This window comes from Cataglyphis hispanica, chromosome 7 (genome assembly GCF_021464435.1).
Source record: "Cataglyphis hispanica isolate Lineage 1 chromosome 7, ULB_Chis1_1.0, whole genome shotgun sequence".
Taxonomy (NCBI): Eukaryota; Metazoa; Arthropoda; class Insecta; order Hymenoptera; family Formicidae; genus Cataglyphis; species Cataglyphis hispanica.
Genome location: NC_065960.1, coordinates 5,812,501 through 5,833,878, shown reverse-complemented (window position 1 = coordinate 5,833,878; position 21,378 = coordinate 5,812,501). Strand labels below are relative to the sequence as shown.

The 21,378-nt window shown below is 37.2% G+C and overlaps 1 protein-coding gene across 1 annotated transcript in view; it reads right to left on the bottom strand.

The window, feature by feature from the left end:
- Window positions 1-234: 234 nt before the first annotated feature.
- The window catches only part of LOC126850825 (protein lozenge-like), a 35,668-nt gene continuing 14,524 nt past the window's right edge, over window positions 235-21,378 (bottom strand). Inside the window, exons 5-6 of the mRNA XM_050594190.1 lie at window positions 2,495-2,665; window positions 235-1,339 (exon numbers count right to left, since the gene is read on the bottom strand). Of these exons, the coding sequence (XP_050450147.1) occupies window positions 864-1,339; window positions 2,495-2,665 (647 nt within the window). The 3' untranslated portion in view covers window positions 235-863. The remainder of the gene's footprint in view (window positions 1,340-2,494; window positions 2,666-21,378) is intronic.

Sequence of the window (21,378 nt, the reverse complement as noted above, 5' to 3'; positions counted from 1 at the left end):
GGAGAGACGACGACGTTGCCCACCCTTCCCATTCGCCCTTATGATGCGAGCGAAACTTTTTTTTCTACTTGAAAAGACAATCAGAATGTATTGTTCTATTCATCGTATCCTTTTAAAATTAATTCGTGAAAAAAAAATGTTCAAAAAATTTATTTATGTATGAACAAACGCAGAAGATATAATTTCTAGCTCTGATATCGACTTTTTCGTAAAACATTAGTGAAAGGATTTAGGAACCTATCGGGCCAGACTTTATTTCATTTCTGAAAATATTTGTATATTTACAACGTTACAGCGTTTGACTAATATCAAGAATCAAACGGTATTCTCAGGCTCGATTTTATATCGAAAACGAGCAAACAGTCACTGATTAGTCTCACGTTTCGATTAATTAAGATGGATCGAGAGAGATATTCGAGATCTACCCGTTGATCTTCTCGTTGATTGTTCATAAGTTGTGCATTTTTTTTTTTTTTTTTTAACCAAAAGTTTCTCTACTTTATCTCACATATTCGACATGAACGAGTCAATAATTTTCACTTTCATACGCGATCACTTACTCACGAAACACCGGATATCGCTTATTCCAACTGACAATGAGCTCTTAAAGTTGCTCAACAACTCGCACGGATGGTTGCGAAGGAGCTGGCTGACAGCAAATGACGGAGTGTCTTGCGCACATTTTTCCTCCCAAAAAGGGGATTCCACGTACATCCTGCTATCTTTGTTCAATATTTATATGTCGTCACTGCACTAACCAAAGATTACACTGTCACAATCAGAAACTCGCGAAATAAAAATTCACGCACGATAACGTCGCTGACGATTTTATATAATCATATCGGTAGATACCTCTTCTTCTCTTAGTATGGTCTCCATACATCGTTTCTCTGCTCGCTCTCTTCCCCAAGCACGCCGATCTCTCGGATGCTGCTGATGGTGAGATTACCACCTGCTATAGTGACTTGTTCCTCGCTCAGATCGCCATGCAGGTGTAAATGAATCTGGTTCTGATTGACGGTGCTGTAGAGTTGAGGATAGAGGACCATAGGTGCCGGACCTGTGATGTAATTCTGACTCGGATTGTTGTAGTAACCTTGATAATTGGGATTGTAATTGTGGGAAGCAACCGGGACCGGAGTGGCCGGACCAGGTGTCCAGGAACCGTAGTGATAACCGGGACTGCCCGCATTGCCCGTACCACTGCCGGCGAAGATGTCAGGGTCGCTGGGTCTGGTCGGCACCAGCGGCAAGGAGGTGGTCGGCGAAGTGCCGTGTCCCGAGTACATGGACACGCAGTTCGGCGTGTAGGTATCCTGCTGATTCTCCGAGGAAAGCACTGCAAATAAAAAACAAAAATCGCTTCAATTCCCCAATTCTTCAGAAGTTAAGGATGTTCTGGATGTACAATAGTAGCAAAAAATTGTCAAAATTAAAAAGAAAACATGTTTCTTACCTTTATATTGTTTGAAAAATTAAAAAAATAAATTTGGGTTATGAAAGAAATTAAAGTATCGCAAAATAATATGGATTTTGACGTCTTCGTAAAAGAAAATAGTTTTAATTAATATTTTTCCTAATTTATGGCGAAAACTTTTGATCGTGAATATCCTCAACTGCAAAAAACAATGAAAAACGAGTAATTTGCAGAAAGAGAAAAAGAGACAGATAATATTTTTCTACAATGTTTAGTAAATAATTTTTAAACGAATTAGTGGATCTAAATCAAGTTTTGCACAAATATTTATTAGAATTTCCTTAATATATGAGAAAATTTTTATTTCATTCGTAATATTTTTTCTTTGTCAAATTTGTCAATAAGTGCTACAATAGGCGATTTTCCATAAGAATCAATAATAACTTTAAATTTAAATAACTTCCAAACCGTTAAGAGAATTGTGCTTAGTTTTTGCACAAATATTCAGAAGAAATAGTAGAGGAATCTATGAAATTTTAATGCTTTTGTTAATATTTCGATATATGTCACATACATTCTTAATTTAATTTCAGGCAAGACCCATATGAGGAAAATTTTGTAATGATCGAATCGCGTAAATGATTGTTATTTATTAATAACATTTGCATTCTCGTGAATTATTTTTGCCAAGATTTTTAATTACTGTTAAATATGTTTTGTCCATTTCGAGTTTTATCGTGAGTTTCACTTTGATTACTAGCAAGATGACTTTAGTTTCCATATCTGGAGAATCGATACTATAATATAGTTTCTAAAATAGATACGAATGAAATATATATCCCCCCCCCCCCCCTCTTCCTCTCCCTTTGAGATTGCACGTTATAAACGGAGATTGCGTGGCGCGGAGTTTTTCCTGGAACGAGTCATGCGTCAGAATGTAATTAAATTGTCGTAGGTGTTTCTTAATTAGCAACGCGTCGGCGAATTGCATTATCGGATCAGTGATTTATAAATTAAATTTAATTTCTTTTTCGTATCGCGTTATTATTTATCGTATTGTATATTAATCGATCATACCGGTTGGCAACGGTACTGGTTCCGTCGTCGGATGATGCGACAATGATTCTCCGGGATACGAGAACGCACCGCCTGGTAAAGGGGAATAAGATCCGCTGCTGCTGACGGGGGGAGCCGGATAAGTCGGCGCTGTGGATGGATAAGTCCATTCCGTGGTACCTACGCCCGTATCTGTAACAGAAAAAATTATTTTTCCTTAGAAACGATTTATTGTGCAGATAAAATGATCAGAAATATTTTACGAAGCTTTTATTGTTTACTTCCATCAAATCGTAATTTAATATCACACATAAACATACATATACACACACACACACACACACACACATATATATGTATATTTTTTCTTAATTTTTTAATTTAAATAAATAATTTCTATATTTAATAATTTTATTATCTTGATAAATTCATTATTTAATAGCTTTTTAAATTTTTAATAATTTTAATGTTTAAGAAATTTATTATTTTAATGAATTTATTATTCAATATCTTTACTTATATTTTTAATAAATTCTATATATATATATATATATATATATATATAAAATTAAAAAAATTCGTATTTTATGTGTTAAATTATACGATTTGATGAAGATAAAAAATAAAAGCATTGACTTGTAAAATATTATCAATAAAATAAAAAAAATGAAATATATATATATATATATATATATATATATATATATACATCCTTTTTTAATTTTTAAATGAATTTAATATTTAAAAATTAATTCATAAACAACTAAATTGCTGAGACATATGTCGTGAAACACGCTTCTTAAAATGCGCAGCAAATCGCATGAGACGGTAACGGAGTTTCGAGTGAGTAACAACCGGCAGATTAATTGACATGAGTCACGAATCGAAGAAGTCGCGACGGAAGTTTTAAGCGCTCGGCTGGTAGTGTGAACGTGTGTATGTGTGTGCATCGTAAACGCGTATCTCGCACGCGTCGCGACAATATTAAGATCGTTAACAAGTGAAGAGTGATGTGATTGCATAAGAAATGATAAAAATAAAATCTCAATCGTTCGCGATCGAAGCTAGCCCGTATGACTTTCGTATCTTTCTGCCGCCTCTTCTTGTATTACGTTTTCTTCGTTGCGTACGCCAAGTATGACAATATTCTTGTGTATTTCAGTCGCGGCAGAAATCATTTTACCGTATCACAAGTTTCATAATGCAATCTGCCGTACCTTCTCTTTTCTCCACGAGACCTCGCTTCGAGGAAAGAAACTCAGATCACGATTCCGCTCATCGGTTCTATTTGTAGAAAGTATTAGTAATATTATTTTATCCTGCGTCTATCATTAGAATCTGCATCGCAAAGTAGCGGAATTTTCGAAACGATAAAAACGTTTGTCAAGCGAAAGAAACTGATGGAAAATCCGCGGAAACGATGATGAATCTCATCAATGGGAATCGAGATCAGTTGATGACAAAACTCGATTTTCAAGAGCGTCTTCATCGTCTATTTTGTTTCAAAAATTCCTTCAACTTACTAATTACTTGTCACACGTTTCGAAATTTTTTTTTGCTTCAAGCTTTCTTATGTAAAGTCCGAAAATCTCCAAATTTTCAAAAAGAAATCATTTCGAGAAAAGAATTAATTTTAATTAATTAATTAATTTTGAATATATTTTTTGAGAAAATTTAAAATTTAAAATCGAAAAAATTTAAAATTCGCGTTTATGCTGTGAAAAATTACCAACTCATCTCAGCTGTCTCCTCGCAAAGATATATTATATCTCAGAAAGAGATTTCGAAACGGCTTACTCTGCGTGACTGTTGATAGAATCTCTCGTTAACACAACACGTGTTTAATGATAATTATATCTCTCAGTTATGCTAAATATTTCGTTCGCACATAGCTTCGGAGAAAATTAACACGAAACTCATCGGAATTACCTCTTTTGCGTGCAAGCAGTGGGGAAATACCTGTACCTTCACATACGAAAGAAAACTATTTATATGCAAAATATCTTCCTCTCACAAATTCATTTATACAATCTTCTACACACATAAGTATCTCCTATTTAATAATATTTTCCCGGAATATATCAGCTGTTTGCGTTGCACTTGTGACACTGTCAATTTGTAAATTGACATTTTCACACCGAAATATTATTTTTCCGAAATATTATTCTAAATTTTTAGATGGAAAGACAATGAGTCCAAGTCATTGACACGCGACGAGTAATATAATTTCAGAGATATCGTTCAAATCGGCCGAGCTCGATCTACCAGGAGGCTAGGTCGAGGTCGGGACCGATCGGGCAAAACTGTCATTACGCCTACCGAGAGCGGAAGGTCGAGGTCGTTTCGGGATTCTCAAAGGGGACCGCCTTGGAAAGATGCTCGAGGGGCTGATTACCGAAAATGGCAGCGTATTTGCCGCAATTACCGGAACAACGGTAACAAAACAAAGGCACAAACACACCACTCTAGTCGGATCGGTGTCGGCACAGGACCATCTGTTGGATAATAGTCCATTTCCCCCGATCCGGTTCTCGCTCTAGGAGCGAAATGAGGAGAGAGAGAGAGACTTTCGATTCCATTCAAGATGACTTTTTCTGTCTTCTTTCTCGTTGGCGATGTTTCATTAGCGCGGTAACTATACGTTTCGAATTTCTTTTTTCAGTTCTAAACATGTATATTTTTAATAATTAACACTATTCCGGATACAACACTACATTATTATTAATCACATTCATGTTGGAACAATGTAATGAGTAATAAAGGCAGATTTTAGATACAAAAGTCTTTCGAAAGAACTGATCTACGTGCGATCTATGATCTAATATCCAGTGAGAGACAAACAAACCAAAAGTAATCTCTCGATCGTTATTTAATTAATAATCTATAACGATGCCACGCTTCTCTATTTCATCAATCGTCTTTGTCGGTTTGACATTTGGCGTCGAACAGCTGATCATCACGCTGATGCTCACGCGTTGTCGCCGTTGACCGATTCTCTGGAGATGATTTCTTCTTCTTCTTGCTCTTTAAGGATCGCAGAGTTGTAGGCTCCATCGTCATCGATCCTCACCCAAAGAACGCACGAGTTCTGATCAAAGAAACTCCGAGCTGTTTACTACAGCCTCATCTTTCTCTCTCTCTCTCTCTCTCTCTCTCTCTCTCTCGCACATACACTCCGCGGGTGTGAAACCACAGTGAGGTGGTTTTGGTGCTTAGTCCTCCGACCAGCCATCTACTTAACGAACCGTCCATCGACCGCCGTCATTTCGTCGTTTCTCGGTTTCCCTCCCATCTAGCCACTACCCCCGCTGTCCCCCTTTCCACCATTTTGCCGGGGGAAGAGACGGGAGAGTCTCTTCTTCCCGAGGTGCTACCGCTGTTCGGCGGTTCAATCGACCTCATCTTCTCGCTACCGATAATTTCTTCTCTGAGAGAAGAGAGCCGGCTCGAATTTTGATCGTGACTGACATCGACTTCGATACTCATGAGCCATATGCAAGCTACACATTTCCCTATCAGCCTGACATGAAATGACAGTATAAAAATCGGACTTTGTTTCTCATCCTCGAGCTATTGAATTTTAATTATTATAGATGGTCAAAGTTGATTGGAATTACTATGCTGATAATCCAAAGTTATTTTTTCCTCGTTCTCTGGATATAAATATTTCTCTGTAACCAGGCGAAATTTTGCCTCGAAGTCGAAGAAGGGGAGCGAGGACGAGAAAGAGAGCGTCGTCGAGAGTTCGATGCGCTTACAGCGAGCGTCGGTTCCACCTCGTCGACCTCGTCCTTCGCTGGTGTAGCGAGATTTTAGAATCCCCGAGAGATCGCAGCCGTTAAGAGGAAGAGAGCTGAAGAAGTTCCGAAGTGGGGCTTCTCGGTTCCCACCGAGATAGATACTCGTTCGGTCGTGTAATGTAAGTCGATATTGCCTCGATATATATTGCGGCTCTCGTGTCTATATACGCGATCGATATATATATATATTGGACAATATACAGGCCGGCCTTATAAACCGGCCTCGTAACGTACCGAACGAGAACGCGAGGAAGTCTTACTCGGAGGAAACTCGCGCGTATCGCTTACCATCCATACGATTTCTTCTTACACCGAGTATCCTGTCACGGGGATAGTGTTTCTTCTCGGGGACGTCGACAATCTCGGCAGAGATTCTGATCTGTCCGTCGTCGCGTCGCTTCGATCTCTTCACATCTCGTCGTAAGAAAATATCCAAAGGGTGATGCTCCAACATCACAAAAACTTTACCAAATAAATTGTCAAATATTTCATGATGATGATGACACACATGAAATTGTAATAAAATATTTTATTGCAATATCTTCTATAAAACTAATATTTAAAGTTTCGTAATAAAATTATAATGCAGCAAATGTATCAATATTTCGTCTAAGAATTCTTAAAAATTCAATCTATTTTAGAAAATCAAAAGATTAATTTTTTTTTACATTTTTGAAAGTGTAATGTCTGCAGAATATGTCTTTTAAATTGTATTAAAAAGCTCGCAAAATTGACGGATGCGTTATAAGACTTTGAATAGAATAACGCGCGCAAACTTTAAATAAGTTTGCAAAACTTTATACGCGTTTTCCTGCAAACACTATTAATGAGACAAATATCCTAAAAACTATAATTAACTAACTATAATTTTTAAAACTATTAAAACTATAATTAATTAACTATAATAAACTATAATTTTTTTTTATGAAAGAGAACACTCTTTTAGGAATACACTTAATTAGAATTTAAAAAATTAATATTTTATATTTTTCTGATTTTCAAGAAATGAATAAATTTGAGCAAAATTAAAATATCTAATTTTAAAGTGGCACTGCTTTGTCATTTTCCAATTTTTTTCAATGAAATTAGGTTTAGTCTATTTCAAAAATATTCTATGAAACAAAACTAGATTAAGTTTTTTCAGACAATTATACGAGGGGGAACTTGTCACACTGTCGAATCACACTGTCTTTTGGCTGTACAATAATAAAAAACTATCAAAATTAAAAAAAAACATTTCTGACATTCATTGTTTAAAAAATCAAATAAATAACTTTGGATCATAAAAAGAATTAAAATATCACAAAATAATAAAATTTTCAACATTTTCTAATGTAAAAAATTAATTTTAATTAATATTTTTTCTAATTTATGACAAAAACTTTTGATTGATTTAAATATCATTTGAAATCAACTGTAAGAAACAAAAGAAATGAGTAATTTGCAGAAAGATAAAGAGAAAGAATATTTTTCTACAATTTTATAAATAACTTTTAAAGTGGATTTAAATTAAATTTTATACAAATATTTATTAGAGTTTTCTTAATATACGTGAAAATTTTTATTCCGTTGGCAATTTTTTTTTCCTTGTCAAATTTATGAATAAGTGCCATATAATATATGATGTTCCCATAAGAATAAATATTAAACTTAAATAATTTCCAAACCGTTAAGAGAATTGTGCTCAGGTTTTGCACAGATATTGTACTTCGAAAAAATAGTAGATAAAATTTTCATGCTTTCGTCAATGTTTTGATACATGTCACATACATACATCAAATCGGACTGGTTATGCAAAAAATGAAAAATAAGCGCGACGAGATTCTTTCCCATCTCGCGGCAATTCGATTACGCACGTTGTTCCTTTACATCGATACTCTCCTACGGGAGTCAGTAACCCCCGGGGAGGTTCAATCTGCGAGAAACCGAGGATCGACGATGCCGTTCTGCTCGACTTCAATGACCATCGCCGGTAATTTCATTCGCTCGGTTTGCACTCTCGCGCCTCTAACCCCCTCCCCTTCCGCCACCTCCCCCTCTCTCCCCACCCCACCCCACCCCCCGTCTTCGCTCCTCAACCCCCGCTCTCATTCACGTTGCCATTCATTCCCCGCGCGTTCCTTTATCTCGCTCGCGTATCCCGGGCGCTCCATTCAATTTCGCGGGCGCTGCGAATTTGCAAGACGAGAAAATCTGTTTAGCGTAACGTCGCCGGCCGCAGAGCTCTGTGTGTTTCGCACGCACGCACGCACGCATCGTGCCGTAATTTGCCTCGGGCCGGGATTTACAATAGGCCCCCGGATTTAGGTGGCGAAATAAAAAGAAAGACGATCGACGAATTTGGCCTTTTCCTTCTCTCTCTCTCTCTCTCTCTCTCTCTCTCTCTCTCTCTCTCTCTCTCTTCTCTCCATTGTACTTCTATCTTCATCCGATAGTCTTTGGTGTTTGGGCTTTCTCTTGATCTCTCTCAGGATTACCGACTCTCGTGCGTCTACCTCCTTCTCCTTGCACGTTCGCGCGCAATTTTCAGGGTGAATGAAGAACGTAGCATGAATGGCGAGCCTCGATGATGCGCCCGGAAATGCCGAGGCCGGAGTATCGTAATAATTGCTCTCGTCAAGACGATACAAAGGCCCGATCGCGGTTAACGAAAGATGTACGAATAAAAAAGATCATTAAGGATGTTCTGAATGTACAATAGTAGCAAAAAATTGTCAAAATTAAAAAAAAAACATGTTTCTTACGTTTATACTGTTTGAAAAATTAAAAAAATAAATTCGGGTTATGAAAAAAATTAAAATATCACAGAATAATATGGATTTTGATGACGTCTTCGTAAAAGAAAATAGTTGTAATTAATATTCTTCCTAATTTATCGCGAAAACTTTTGATCGTGAATATCCGATATCAGATCTCTGAATATTTATTAATCATCTATTATTAAAACATGATTAATAAATATTGCCATTAAAATCCACAAAACGCAAATTTTAATTATATATATAGATATTAATAAATAATAAGTATAATTTCAATAAATAAATGACCTTATTCGCAAAAACATGTCACCCCATTGTTAAGCGCCGGTGTGAGATTTCATGAACGAGTTTCCGGAGTGTACTCGTAATTTTGTACGTTAAACGTTTTCACAGGACCGCCTGAAAAGTGGGCGCTGAAAGGAAACAACTTTCAATTACATCTCTTCTGAAAGGACGGTTATTTATTGTGTGTTTGAAAAGCGACGGAAAGGATGATTGAGGTAACAGTATGTCTCGCGAATAATATACCATGTACTATATATGCACCCGTTGCCCTTTTCTTCACGTATATTTTGAGATGTTCTTTTTCGTGTTTCTTTCGAGACGCTGCGATGACGATCGTTTGTCATACTCTGATATTTTTCAAATCAATATGTTGCTTCCTAAATGAAGCGAGAGGATAAGTATCTCGTGAATACTGTAAACTATTGCATAATCGGGTTTACAAATAAATAGCTCGGTCCTTAAGGATGTTCTGGATGTACAATAGTAGCAAAAAATTGTCAAAATTAAAAAGAAACCATGTTTCTTACGTTTATACTGTTTGAAAAATTAAAAAAATAAATTTGAATTATGAAAGAAATTAAAGTATCGCAAAATAATATGGATTTTGACGTCTTCGTGAAAGAAAATAGTTTTAATTAATATTTTTCCTAATTTATGGCAAAAACTTTTGATCGTGAATATCCTCTGAAATCAACAGCAAAAAACAATGAAAAACGAGTAATTTGCAGAAAGAGAAAAAGAGACAGATAATATTTTTCTACAATTTTTAGTAAATAACTTTTAAACGAATTAGTGGATTTAAATCAAATTTTGCACAAATATTTATTAGAATTTCCTTAATATATAAGAAAATTTTTATTTCATTCGTAATATTTTTTCTTTGTCAAATTTGTCAATAAGTGCTACAATAGGCGATTTTCCATAAGAATCAATAGTAACTTTAAATTTAAATAACTTCCAAACCATTAAGAGAATTGTGCTTAGTTTTTGCACAAATATTCAGAAGAAATAGTAGAAGAATCTATGAAATTTTAATGCTTTTGTAATATTTCGATATATGTCACATACATCCTTAAACGCGGCTAAAGCAGACAAGAAAGTAGACAATAATGCAGCGAAAATAGAAGAACCGGATATAAATCGGAGAACTTTTCGTTAAATGACACTGCTACTTCCAGGAACAGGGTCCCTCTTAACTACTGGAGACTACAATCTTGCAGCTCGACTCGGTTTAAACCAGTATACTAAAATTCCTTGTATCGGAGTACGGTAGGGTCATGGAAGGCCTTTCATTAGGATATGGGCCGACGGAAGGTGACCGCGTAGGTGGCCTTGCCTTCCTTCCAGATACGGTGATTACAGATTTTCCCTTCCGTCTTTTCAGACTTTTCTAATATCCATTATTCTTTTAATATAACATTACTTTTATGTCTTTGCAAGATTTAATCTTTATATAAAAAATAAAATAACATCATCGATGAATTATTGCGATTAATGTCAGATTTATTAAGTCTTTTGAAAAATAGTATTTGCTTTCTGACAACGTTGGCCGAAAAAGTTCAGTAAATAAAAAAAGACATGGTAAATTCCAGTTTTTACTGCCGAACTTTATTCAAAAACTATAAAAAAAAAACTATATATATTCATATAATTTTAAGCAAAAAGATATTTTTGTTTTATAAATTTATTAATAAATCCCTATTAATCACTATAGTTAAAAAATAAAATTAATATAATAATAAAGACTGTTTTAATTCAAATTAAAGTGTAAAATTTTAAAAATAAAAACTTTAGAGAGAGATACATGTCATTAAATTTTATATTAATTTTTAATTAATTAAAAATTAATATAATAGTAAAAATATAATAAAAAAATAAAATAAAAATTTTTTATTAATATAAATTTTGTCCGCGTTTATCATTCATCTTCTAACAAAATTAATTTATTTATTATGTCGATTCCTAATTTATTACAAATTTTATATTTTGAAGAAGATTTAAATTAAGAAACACCCTCTCAAGTGACAAATATAGATAAAAAAATTTTCTATTCATTTTAACATTTTTAATAAAATGACCAATAGCGTGGATTTTTTTTTTCAAAAAATGTAAAATTAAAAAAATTATGAAAATCAATCCTGCTTTCCGATGATAAGTTTGCAGTAAAAATATTCCAATATATTTAGCGAAATAGCGGCGAGACGAAAGCGGTAGCAGTTTGTTAATCAATTGACTACGCTCAAGTCGCGCCGTTGATTGGCGATCAATTAATCGAAGATAGAAAAGGAAGACGACGCGACGGAAGAGGGTCTGGAAGAATTCTTGCCACTCGAGTGCGCCGGGTCGGTCTTTCGGATGAACCGTTGGCGATTGTTGATCGTTGGTGCCGTTATTATTTTATCGGCCTACAGTGCTCGCTTACTTTTTTCCTACAGCCGACCGTAACCGTTTTTTTCGCGAGCCATCACGCACGTACGAATCTGTTTTCGAGTCATCTAATCTATGGCAGCCCGTACGGAAACCGAGTCTGTCAAGCAGCTCGCTGAATCTAGGCGCATTCTCCACTTTTACAAAATGAATGTTAAATATTACACATCTTTCCTCCTTCCTTCTCTCACGAGTTTACCCGTTTCATTTTTAACAGGGTGCCTGTTCAAATGTTGTAAAGAATTCCCTGATCTTTCAGGTATTTTTATTCAAAAAATTCCAAGTAAAGGGAATATTTTAAAGATTTTTTCATGCATTTTTACTTTCATAAGATTTTTCTTTCCTTATCGCTAAAATCACAATAAAAAATATGCATTGCATATTCAATATTTTGTTAAGACATTGAATACATAAGTAAAAATAAATAAATATTTATAATATATTTTAAACACATAATTCACTTCGCTTGCCGACTGTTTACAATATGAGAACAAAATTATCAAAGATAAAATTAAAAAAAAATTTCTATAATTTTGCCAGGTACAAAAAGTAATCCCTGAGGATTCCAGGCTTTCCATGGTTTTTTTCAGAGAGTAGACACCTTGCGTAAACGATTCTAACGATTAAAGGCGATATCGTTGAATATCGGGACTTCACTGGCATGTTTCTCGCGGATATTAAAAAATAAACAGCGAGGCATTGTGAGGCAAAATGGAATGATCGAAAGGAAGCATCCATGCCTTCTCGAGCGTGGATCACGTAACTACTACCTCCTTCTCTTCCACCCTCTCTTGTCTTGTCTCTCGTTCTTTATCTTCTCTCGCTTCTCCGCGAGATCTCGCATCCTTTCTATTCTCCATTCCCTCTTTCCCTTCCTCATGCTCGCTTTCCTCTCCTTTCTCCCGTCGACACGATCGAGTCAGTGTACCGGCGATGTTACGAGTACAAGAATTTCGTATAGAAAAAAAGAAAAAAAAAAAAAAGACGAGAGCACGGGTTTCCTCCCGATCCTAATTCGTCTACCTCGCCTCGGTACTTCCGCTCACCCGCGTTTTAGCGTGCTCCTTGTTCCCGCAGAAATAAAAAAGAGCGTGCTTCTTTTCAATTATAGGTGGATAGCTCGTCTCCAGACGCATGAAATTTACCGACGTTACACGACAATGGATCTACACGACGGATGTATATCCTTCGGAAAGGATAAAATAGTGATAAGGTTCCAAATCGGCTCTAAAATACCCCTTTTTTAATATGTAGAATTTTTTTTTCATATTCTTAGTAAATATAAAAAAATATGAAGACGATACTTACAAAAATAATTTTTTTTTTATTTCGATATTATCTATTAAGAAATACGCCTTGAATTTATGTGCGACTGTCAAAAATCACAAAAAATCATTTTTATTAGCATTTGGTTGCAATTTTTTTCATAGAGCGCGATTTATATATTTGTAAAAAGTTTTAATTCTATTATAGTTACTATTATATTTTTCTTATTGAACTAAAAATTAATATTAATAAATATTATATTAATAAATTAATATTAAAATAATTAAATTAAATAAAATTAATATTAATAAAATTAAAATTAATAAATATTAATAAATATTAATAAAAATTAATAAATAAATATTAATCTTAAATATTACCTTTAAATATTGTTATTGAAAGACAGAAAATGCCTAAATCATGTTTTTATTGCGGTAAATAAAGAGTAAATATTTCAATAGTTTTATATATTTATTACAGCTTATACTTTTATTAACGTTACTAGTAATATTACCCAATTATAACAACAGTGCTTATCGCGACTTATCCTTTTTAAATTTCGTAATCAGTGAACTCGCATCCAAATAATTCATCGATTTCTCACAAGAGTTATCAGTTACAAGATATTTTACTTATAACTATACATATCGGAGTGGAAATAAATCGATAGGATCGAGTGACGACATTGGGATTTGTGGAATTTCCGGCGTCGCCGCGAAATGATGGAAGAACGGATCGACACCGTTCTGGCATGCGTGGAATCTGCGTACTACGATCATCGAGATTGAACGCCAAATTTACATCGTGCGCGGTATCCGTGATGAGTATTAAAGTGCGAGGTGAAGGAGCGAGTAACACGTATTCGAGGATGACTCAATATCGAACCATGTTCGCTCGTACAAGTTAATATCTCCAATCTGATTCACGAAATCAGACTCGACTTGAATTGGTCGAGGAATAAGTTTCCTGTAGTAGCGGCGTCTGAGTAAAAGTATGCTAATTCGAATATTTTCTACGAATGGCAGCGATTACGAGGAACGTGGTGGAAACTTTAAATCCGCCGGCAAAGGTCGGCATTATTTACGACCTGGAGACATAAACGACGCGGGGACGAACACGCGGCGCGAATCGCGAATGACGTTAGAAAGTTCTTTTATCGTCATAAATAAGGAGGAAACAAAAAATTGGCATTCTTTAATTCTTTCGAAATTTCTTATTATTGTAAAATATAAAAAAAATAAAATAAAAGCTCGACAAATAAAATATAAGCTCGAGATATTTTCGAAAATGAAAATCTGATGTATGTGTACGAACGTTTCGGTGAAACAATCTCCGGTGAATCGCTCATTCTCGTTTCGTTCGTCCAACATGATTCTTTCTACGATTTCAGTCGGCGAATCAGCCTTGGATCGATTTGCCCGAGATCGTTTCTCGATCAGTTCAAATCGATTCGAGCCAGTATCCTTGATTGAGGGACGTCTCGATTTTCGGCATCAAACGTTTATCCTTGCACAATCCACGCCAACTTTCAACAATACGATGTGCATTTTTCTATTTTATCGTGGCGATTCTGATAATATACCTACAATTATTCAATCCTGGTATAATTGTAATTTTTTTTTCTTTTTTTTTTTGGAAACTGAAAATTTTTAAGAAAGTAGAAATTAATAAAAGGACGCCTCAAAATCTCGTTTGCTCAGCTCTTAATGATGAATTTTTGGATTCGGACATCGAAAGCTGAATTAACTATTGGGGGCGACAATGAGAGAAGCGCGGGCAGGGGAAACAATCCATCTCCAGTGGCCTGGAACTCGCATTCGATCGTCGCGTGGGAAAAAGCTGAATGCGTCGAAGCGAGGGGTTCGATTCCATCTTTCATCCAGAGTTCGCCCTTTCCACAGGACAATGTGTTACTGGAAATCTCTGCGCGCAATCAACTTTTGACACGTTTCTTAATTCATCACTCGAAAATGTAAAAGTAAATTCAGTTTTTAAAGATAAATAAAATTAATCGCATAAAAAAATTAAAAATTCTGAAAACTCGACTAAAAAAATAGAAACTTGAAAACGTGAATGTTTTAGGATCAATGAGAAAGAGGGAGGGGAGGGGGAGGGAGAGGGGGGAGGACCACCTCGTCGTGTCAAAAGCGTCCGACCGTTCACCGCAGGTGGGCGAGAATGTGTTACGTCGCGCGACCGCCGGATCAAAGATGAATATATATCAAACTGGTAGAACTAATTAGAGGAGGGGGAGGGGGAGGAAGAAGGGGGCTTCTCTAGCCGGATACGCTCGTTGGCTTATCTTCCGTCGGGAAATAACGAGGATCCGACTTAAAGGAGGCGAGGAAAGGAATGCGCCCATCTGCCTCCGCTTATCTGCGGCTTATTCTTTCGCGCGCTTCTAATTCCCCATGTGTGCAACACGAAGAATACGTGGAAACGGAACGGGCACGGCTGCCCTGTTTATTATCGCGGTCTGGGCTAAGCGGTCGCCACGGGTTTCCTTAAGCCGTCCGCCAAGTGTGCGCCTGATTGGACGGACACGAAGGATGTTGTACCACCAGGATACGCGATAAACCGGGCAGGCGATAAAGTTCCGCATCGGTCACTGCCGCAGAGGGGAGAGGGTTGGGGAGAAGGATTTCTGAAATTCCACTTTGCGGAAGGCGTCTCAGATAGGATTTCTCCGTAGATTCGAGAACGTCCGGAATCTTCGACCCATCGGCGCGAACACTTTAGGATCCGAAAGGAGGAATATCTCTTAAATTTCTTGAAAGAAGGTACATTTGAAAAAACGCAAACGGATAACAAGACTTTTATAATTTTTGTTTCTTTTTTTTAATTTCAAACCAATTTAGCTTTAAGGATACAGTCTACTTTAGAGAGTCAAAAAATTAATTTTTTTGTCCCGCTATTTGAAAATATGATGGCTTAAATTTTTTATTAAAAAATTCGCAAAATTGACAGAGTTAAAATTCTTTGAATAGGACAGCGTGCGCGGGTCTATAATAAGCTTGCAAATTTTTAAATGCGTTTTTCTCAAAATATTGTTTTCAAAATTAATGTGACGGATGTCTTGAAAATTAATCAACCAAACAATTTCTTTTTTTTTTTATGAAAGAAAATACTTTTTTAGGGATATTAAACCAAATTAGAATGAAAAAAATTAATATTTCATATTTTTCTGACCTTTAAAAAAAAAAAAAATGAAAATGTTTCAGCGAAATCAAAATATCTAATTTTAAAATGGCACTGCTTTGTCATTTTTCATTTTTTTTTTTTTTTTTAATGACTAAGTTCAGTCCATTCCAAAAATATTCTACGAAATAAAACTAGATTAAGTTTTTTCATTCGGACAATTACAGGAGGAGCAGCTTGTCACACGTCGAACCATTTATTTTTAAACACGCTATATGCAGAGACTCAAACAAAAAAAAAACTAAATATCCAAGATTTAAAAATACTGACGTTCTATTTGAACATCAATAAAAACATATGTAATACGCCAAGCAAATCAATTTCTAATATATTTTATAAATATTATCTGAAATAAACTGCAAGAAACAAAAAAAACGAGTAAGTTTGCAGAAAAAGAGACAGATATGATTTAAAAATACTGTATTATTTAATGTATTATTTAAACATCAATAAAAACATATGTAAAATATCAAAAAAATCGATTTCTAATATAAAAAATAATTCAATAAAAATTATCAATTTTTTATACTGTTAGGGTAGATTGAGCCCTTAATAGAAATCTAGGTTGAGATTTTTTTTTTTTTTTTAAATTATACAGACTCGATGCTGAAGATTTTTATTAAAGAAAAATCTATTGCAATTTGACCTCGTGTAGGAGTCCTTATATATATATGTATATAAAAAAAAAAAAAACTATAAGAAACCTAGAATACTCTTTACAACTGCGCAGATCGCTTTTAACCATGTCATTATCAGATCATTATGCAGCCCTATTAGCATTAAATTTTTTTTAATGCAAAGTGGAAGTGCAGGTATCTGTCATGGACGTGCCTCGTGCATAGTATGCATGATGCGTTCGACATTCTGATTGGCCGAGACGCCGTTTATAGCGTGCACTCCGAAGTAAATAAGTACTAGGAGACGCAACAACGGTCGTGGAAGTCGACGATGGTGCCGACGGATTTACGAGTTTAATTAAGTTCTGCGGTCGCGTTTGTCATTTTAGCAGGCATCGAAGACTCGTTGGCCACGCTTCGAACTTCGCCTTCCTGCGGCAAGTACGAATTGCAAAGAAGAAAAGTTTACGTCGCCGTTTCTCAAGCTGCGCACCGCCAGCTCGACGATCCACTTTTTCACCACGCGAATCATCCGTCTTCACGCAAACATTCGATGGCTCGTCGCGTTTGACGGTGACGTAGAATGCATAAATTATATCAAAAATACACTTTAAAAGAAAAGTAATAAAGAAAAGAAAAGAAATGCTCGGACGCGTCGAGCACGCCACGCCGCTTCTTAATACGTCATAGATCCCTTCATACATCTCCTATAGACGATTTAGCACGTACGTTAATAACCTCGTGATAGAGCATGATAGGGTCGCCATGTTGCGAGGGTGAGTCGCGATAGGAGTGTGTGTGACACTTTCCTAATTGCCTCGCAACTTCCTACCCTTTCCCCTGTTTAAGAAAAGCAACCCTTATCCGCCTGTTTCTCGCGGGACTGGTAGACTCTGGGTCGGGGAACTTTCGAACAACGCAACTGGACGTAAACTTGTGCTTCCTATTGTGTTATGGAGACAATTTCTTAAAAATAAAAGTTTTCGTGTTAAAAAAAATTTTATTTTAATTTATAATTTATATTTTTATATTTATATTTTATGTTTATATTTTTATAATTTATATTTATAATTTTAATTTTTATAATTTATATTTATAATTTTAATTTTGTAATTATAATTAATTTTTATAACTATAATTAATTTTTAATTTTTAATTATAATTAATTTTTAATTTTTATAATTATAACTTATATTCATAATTTTAATATATAAATTTTTATATATAAATCTGTATATATAAATTTTTTATATAGACAAATTTATACCATAGCATATTTAAATTTTTTATATATAAAATTGATAAAAATGAAAAAAAAAATCTGATAAAAAAAAATATAAAAAAAAATATTTTTATATATTCTAAAATTTTGAGAAAATAGTTTCGACCGTGAGATAAAAATCAAAATTGCGTCCACTGAAGTTGCGGCAGTCAAATGTCGGTTAAAATGAGATATTGAGGAATTGGACTCGCTACATAATGCGTACACGGATGAGATCGTGCTGTTCTCAAGAACATCGAAATAACGTTTAAGTAAGAGTGCCAGCTGCAGCGAGTAGCGGCAAGGAGGCGTAATAATCTCGTACAAGCACGCACTAGGCCTCCATTAAACCGCGTCGGCAGCATTCTAAGTACCGACGGATAAAGTGCAGGCCGCGGAGGAGGCCGGTGGAGCCTACCGAGGGGAGGATCCACGGTAGGACAATCAGGTACGTGGAAAAAAATCCCCGCATCAGCCAGAAAGGTAGCCGCATTCTTGGTAGCTCGCGGAGGCACGTGGGAATCGCGAGATCGTCCTCCCGCCTCCCTCTCCCCTAGTAGTCCTTCTGCTCTCCCGCGCGGCTCGTCGTCTTTTTGGGTGTACCTTCTAGCTAAAGTACGAGCACATCTCCCGGTAAATAGGTAAAGAGTCGAGATGCGCCGCGGCCTCTGTCTCTTTCTCGCCGGCGAGTAATATTGCCGGCCAAAGGGGGGAATACGAGAGAGAGAGAGAGAGAGAGAGATGGTTCCCTTCTTGCTAACTCACGACAAGCTGCTCCTGGATTCTTCGCGCGCACCTCCGTGGACGAAGCTCGCAACGAAGCGAATTACACGCTTCTTAACCCTTAACCACCCGGTAACTGGTACCGCGCAGTAAAAATCGCGAAGATAGATTTACGCGGCCGAAAAATACGCGAGTCGCGATCGCGAACTATCTCCTCCCCAAAAGGACCCATCGACGTATCCTTTTTATTATTTGTTGTTTCCGAATTCTTCAAATTTGACGTGATAAAAGATCAATTGATGAGCCTCTCATCCATTCTTCCAATCCGCAGGATTTTTTAACTCGACCGTTCGTTTATCTTAGCCGGATAAATAACTTCCTCCTCGTAAACCACCATGACGTGCCTTTAGAAACGCAGTTTTCTCAGTCTCTTTCTCAGACGACGAACCTGTTAGAAGACGCACTGGATAATCTCTTTCTCTCTCTCTCCTCGGACAGTCTTTTGTTGAAGAAAGAAGAGGAGGAGAATGGCTGGAGAACGACGACGATGACAAGAACGAAGAGGAAGGATGACGCGGGGATGAGGAAACGAGAGCCCGCCACTTGCAGCCTATGCGAGTAGACGTAAAGGCAGACAGAAGGAGTCAGCGCAGAATATACAATCAGCATGATTGTTTGACACCCCATAATCAGCGTCCTTACCCCTACCTACGCCAGCAGAGCATCGTGGCATCTCAGCGTTCGTTTTACCTCGCCCCCGCCCGCACCTGTCTCCTCATCATCCCGGCCAGGCAGGCCACTCTTCTCTCCATGGTCCTTTCACGTTGATACCATCCGAGATCTGCTGCTCTCCTCTCTTCGCATCACCTCTTCGGGTACCTACTCTCGGTCCGCTGCCACTGCGCGCGGGGCCTCATTACCCCGATCACGACTCGAAATGAGACCCGGCGGGGCAAGGGAGACGAGAGAGAAACGGACACGGTTATATTATAGGAGACAGAAATAATGCTCGCGCTTCCCTTTTTTTCTTCACCCGGAGACCTCCCGATCGACGTGGCGTTTAAGCCTTTCGGCAAAGACAAGAGAATGCTATGTACTTCTATATATACGAGATTGCGATACGTGCAAATCGTGAACTTCATTTGCAATATTCGAGACAAATTGTACAAAGACTTTCTTTATCCCATTTCACCATTTACATCTTATTTTTCTAAATTACCGAAGCGTAAATTCTATCAACTTTACATTGTCTCGCGCGCTTTTATACATTTTTATTCCTATGTTTATAAAATGACGGGATTTTTAACGATTTCACTTTTTCTTGTAGCACTTTCCGGCACGTACGTGAGATTTAGAAAGCAATCACAGGGAATACAGAGTCACGGGCAGCAGAAGGTGAAGAGAAGGAGGAGAGAGAAGATGAGGAGGAGGTGGATAGGTTCGATTCAGTAACGTCGCAAGCGAAGCGAACAGAAGATAAAAGGAAGAGTCACGCGAGCGAAGGGCAAAAACAACATGGATCCAGCTTCGGATCGATCGAGAAGCAACCGATCGATCCCTGGTATTACGCAGACGTGCACGTGAGTCGTACGTGAGTGCACGGGCATGTCGGGTGTACCGTCGGCAGAGAGATCTGAATTGGGTGAAAAGAGTTATCTCAAGGTAGAGAAGCTGCCGAGAGCGGATAGTTCTTTCTCTCTCTCTCTCTCTCTCTCTCTTTTTCGAATACGACGGGAGGAAGAAAATTGCATCCACCAACGCACTCGGTCATTTTGCACTATGGCCGGAGAGTTCCGACGCCCATCGGAACTGCTCATTAGAGTCGCGATAGAGTGTCGAAAAAAGTGTCGAATGAATGAGCGGTAAATGGAATGCCCGCCGAGATTGCATCCATTCATGCGAAGGTGGTGGAAGTGAAATCCGTTGGCCATCTGATATTCCGGTTCCGAAATTTCTTCGTTGCCTTTTGAAAGCAGCCAACCGAGTGCGAGCTCGCGTTCTTTCGCTGAGCTTTCGCGCGGATAAAAGAGCTAATTAACGATGCACGTCGATCCACGGAGGTGTCCCAAGAGAGTGCTACGAGAAGTCTCGGTCTGGAAGGTGACGGAGGAACCCCCGATCGCGCGCACGGTGGGTGAGAAGAGACGAGGGGGAGCAAGGGGATGGGAAGGGGGGGAGGGCTTGCGGAGGAGGAGATTAGGGCAAAGAGAAACCGCAACGTAGCTTCAAAGAGGTCTCGCCAGTCAGGGGGCGCGTCTACTTAACTTTGATCAGGTCGAGACCGCTGATGCGAGACGAGCCGCGCAGAAATAAAGTGCCTCGCCTCGACCTTCTCCGCCTTTTTGCATCCTAAATTATCTCGATAAGTTCGAAATATCGAAGGTATCCACACGACTCGCGCGTATCGCTGAGAGAAACGGCCGTGTTTTTGCCAGTTGGACAAATTTTTACCGTAGTCGCCGAGACGGTATTTCCGAGAGAGAGAGAGAGAGAGAGAGAGAGAGAGAGAGATGATCCTTCTTTTTATCGCAAAGAAAAATTTCCGCGGTGAAAAAAAAGTTTTCCCGGA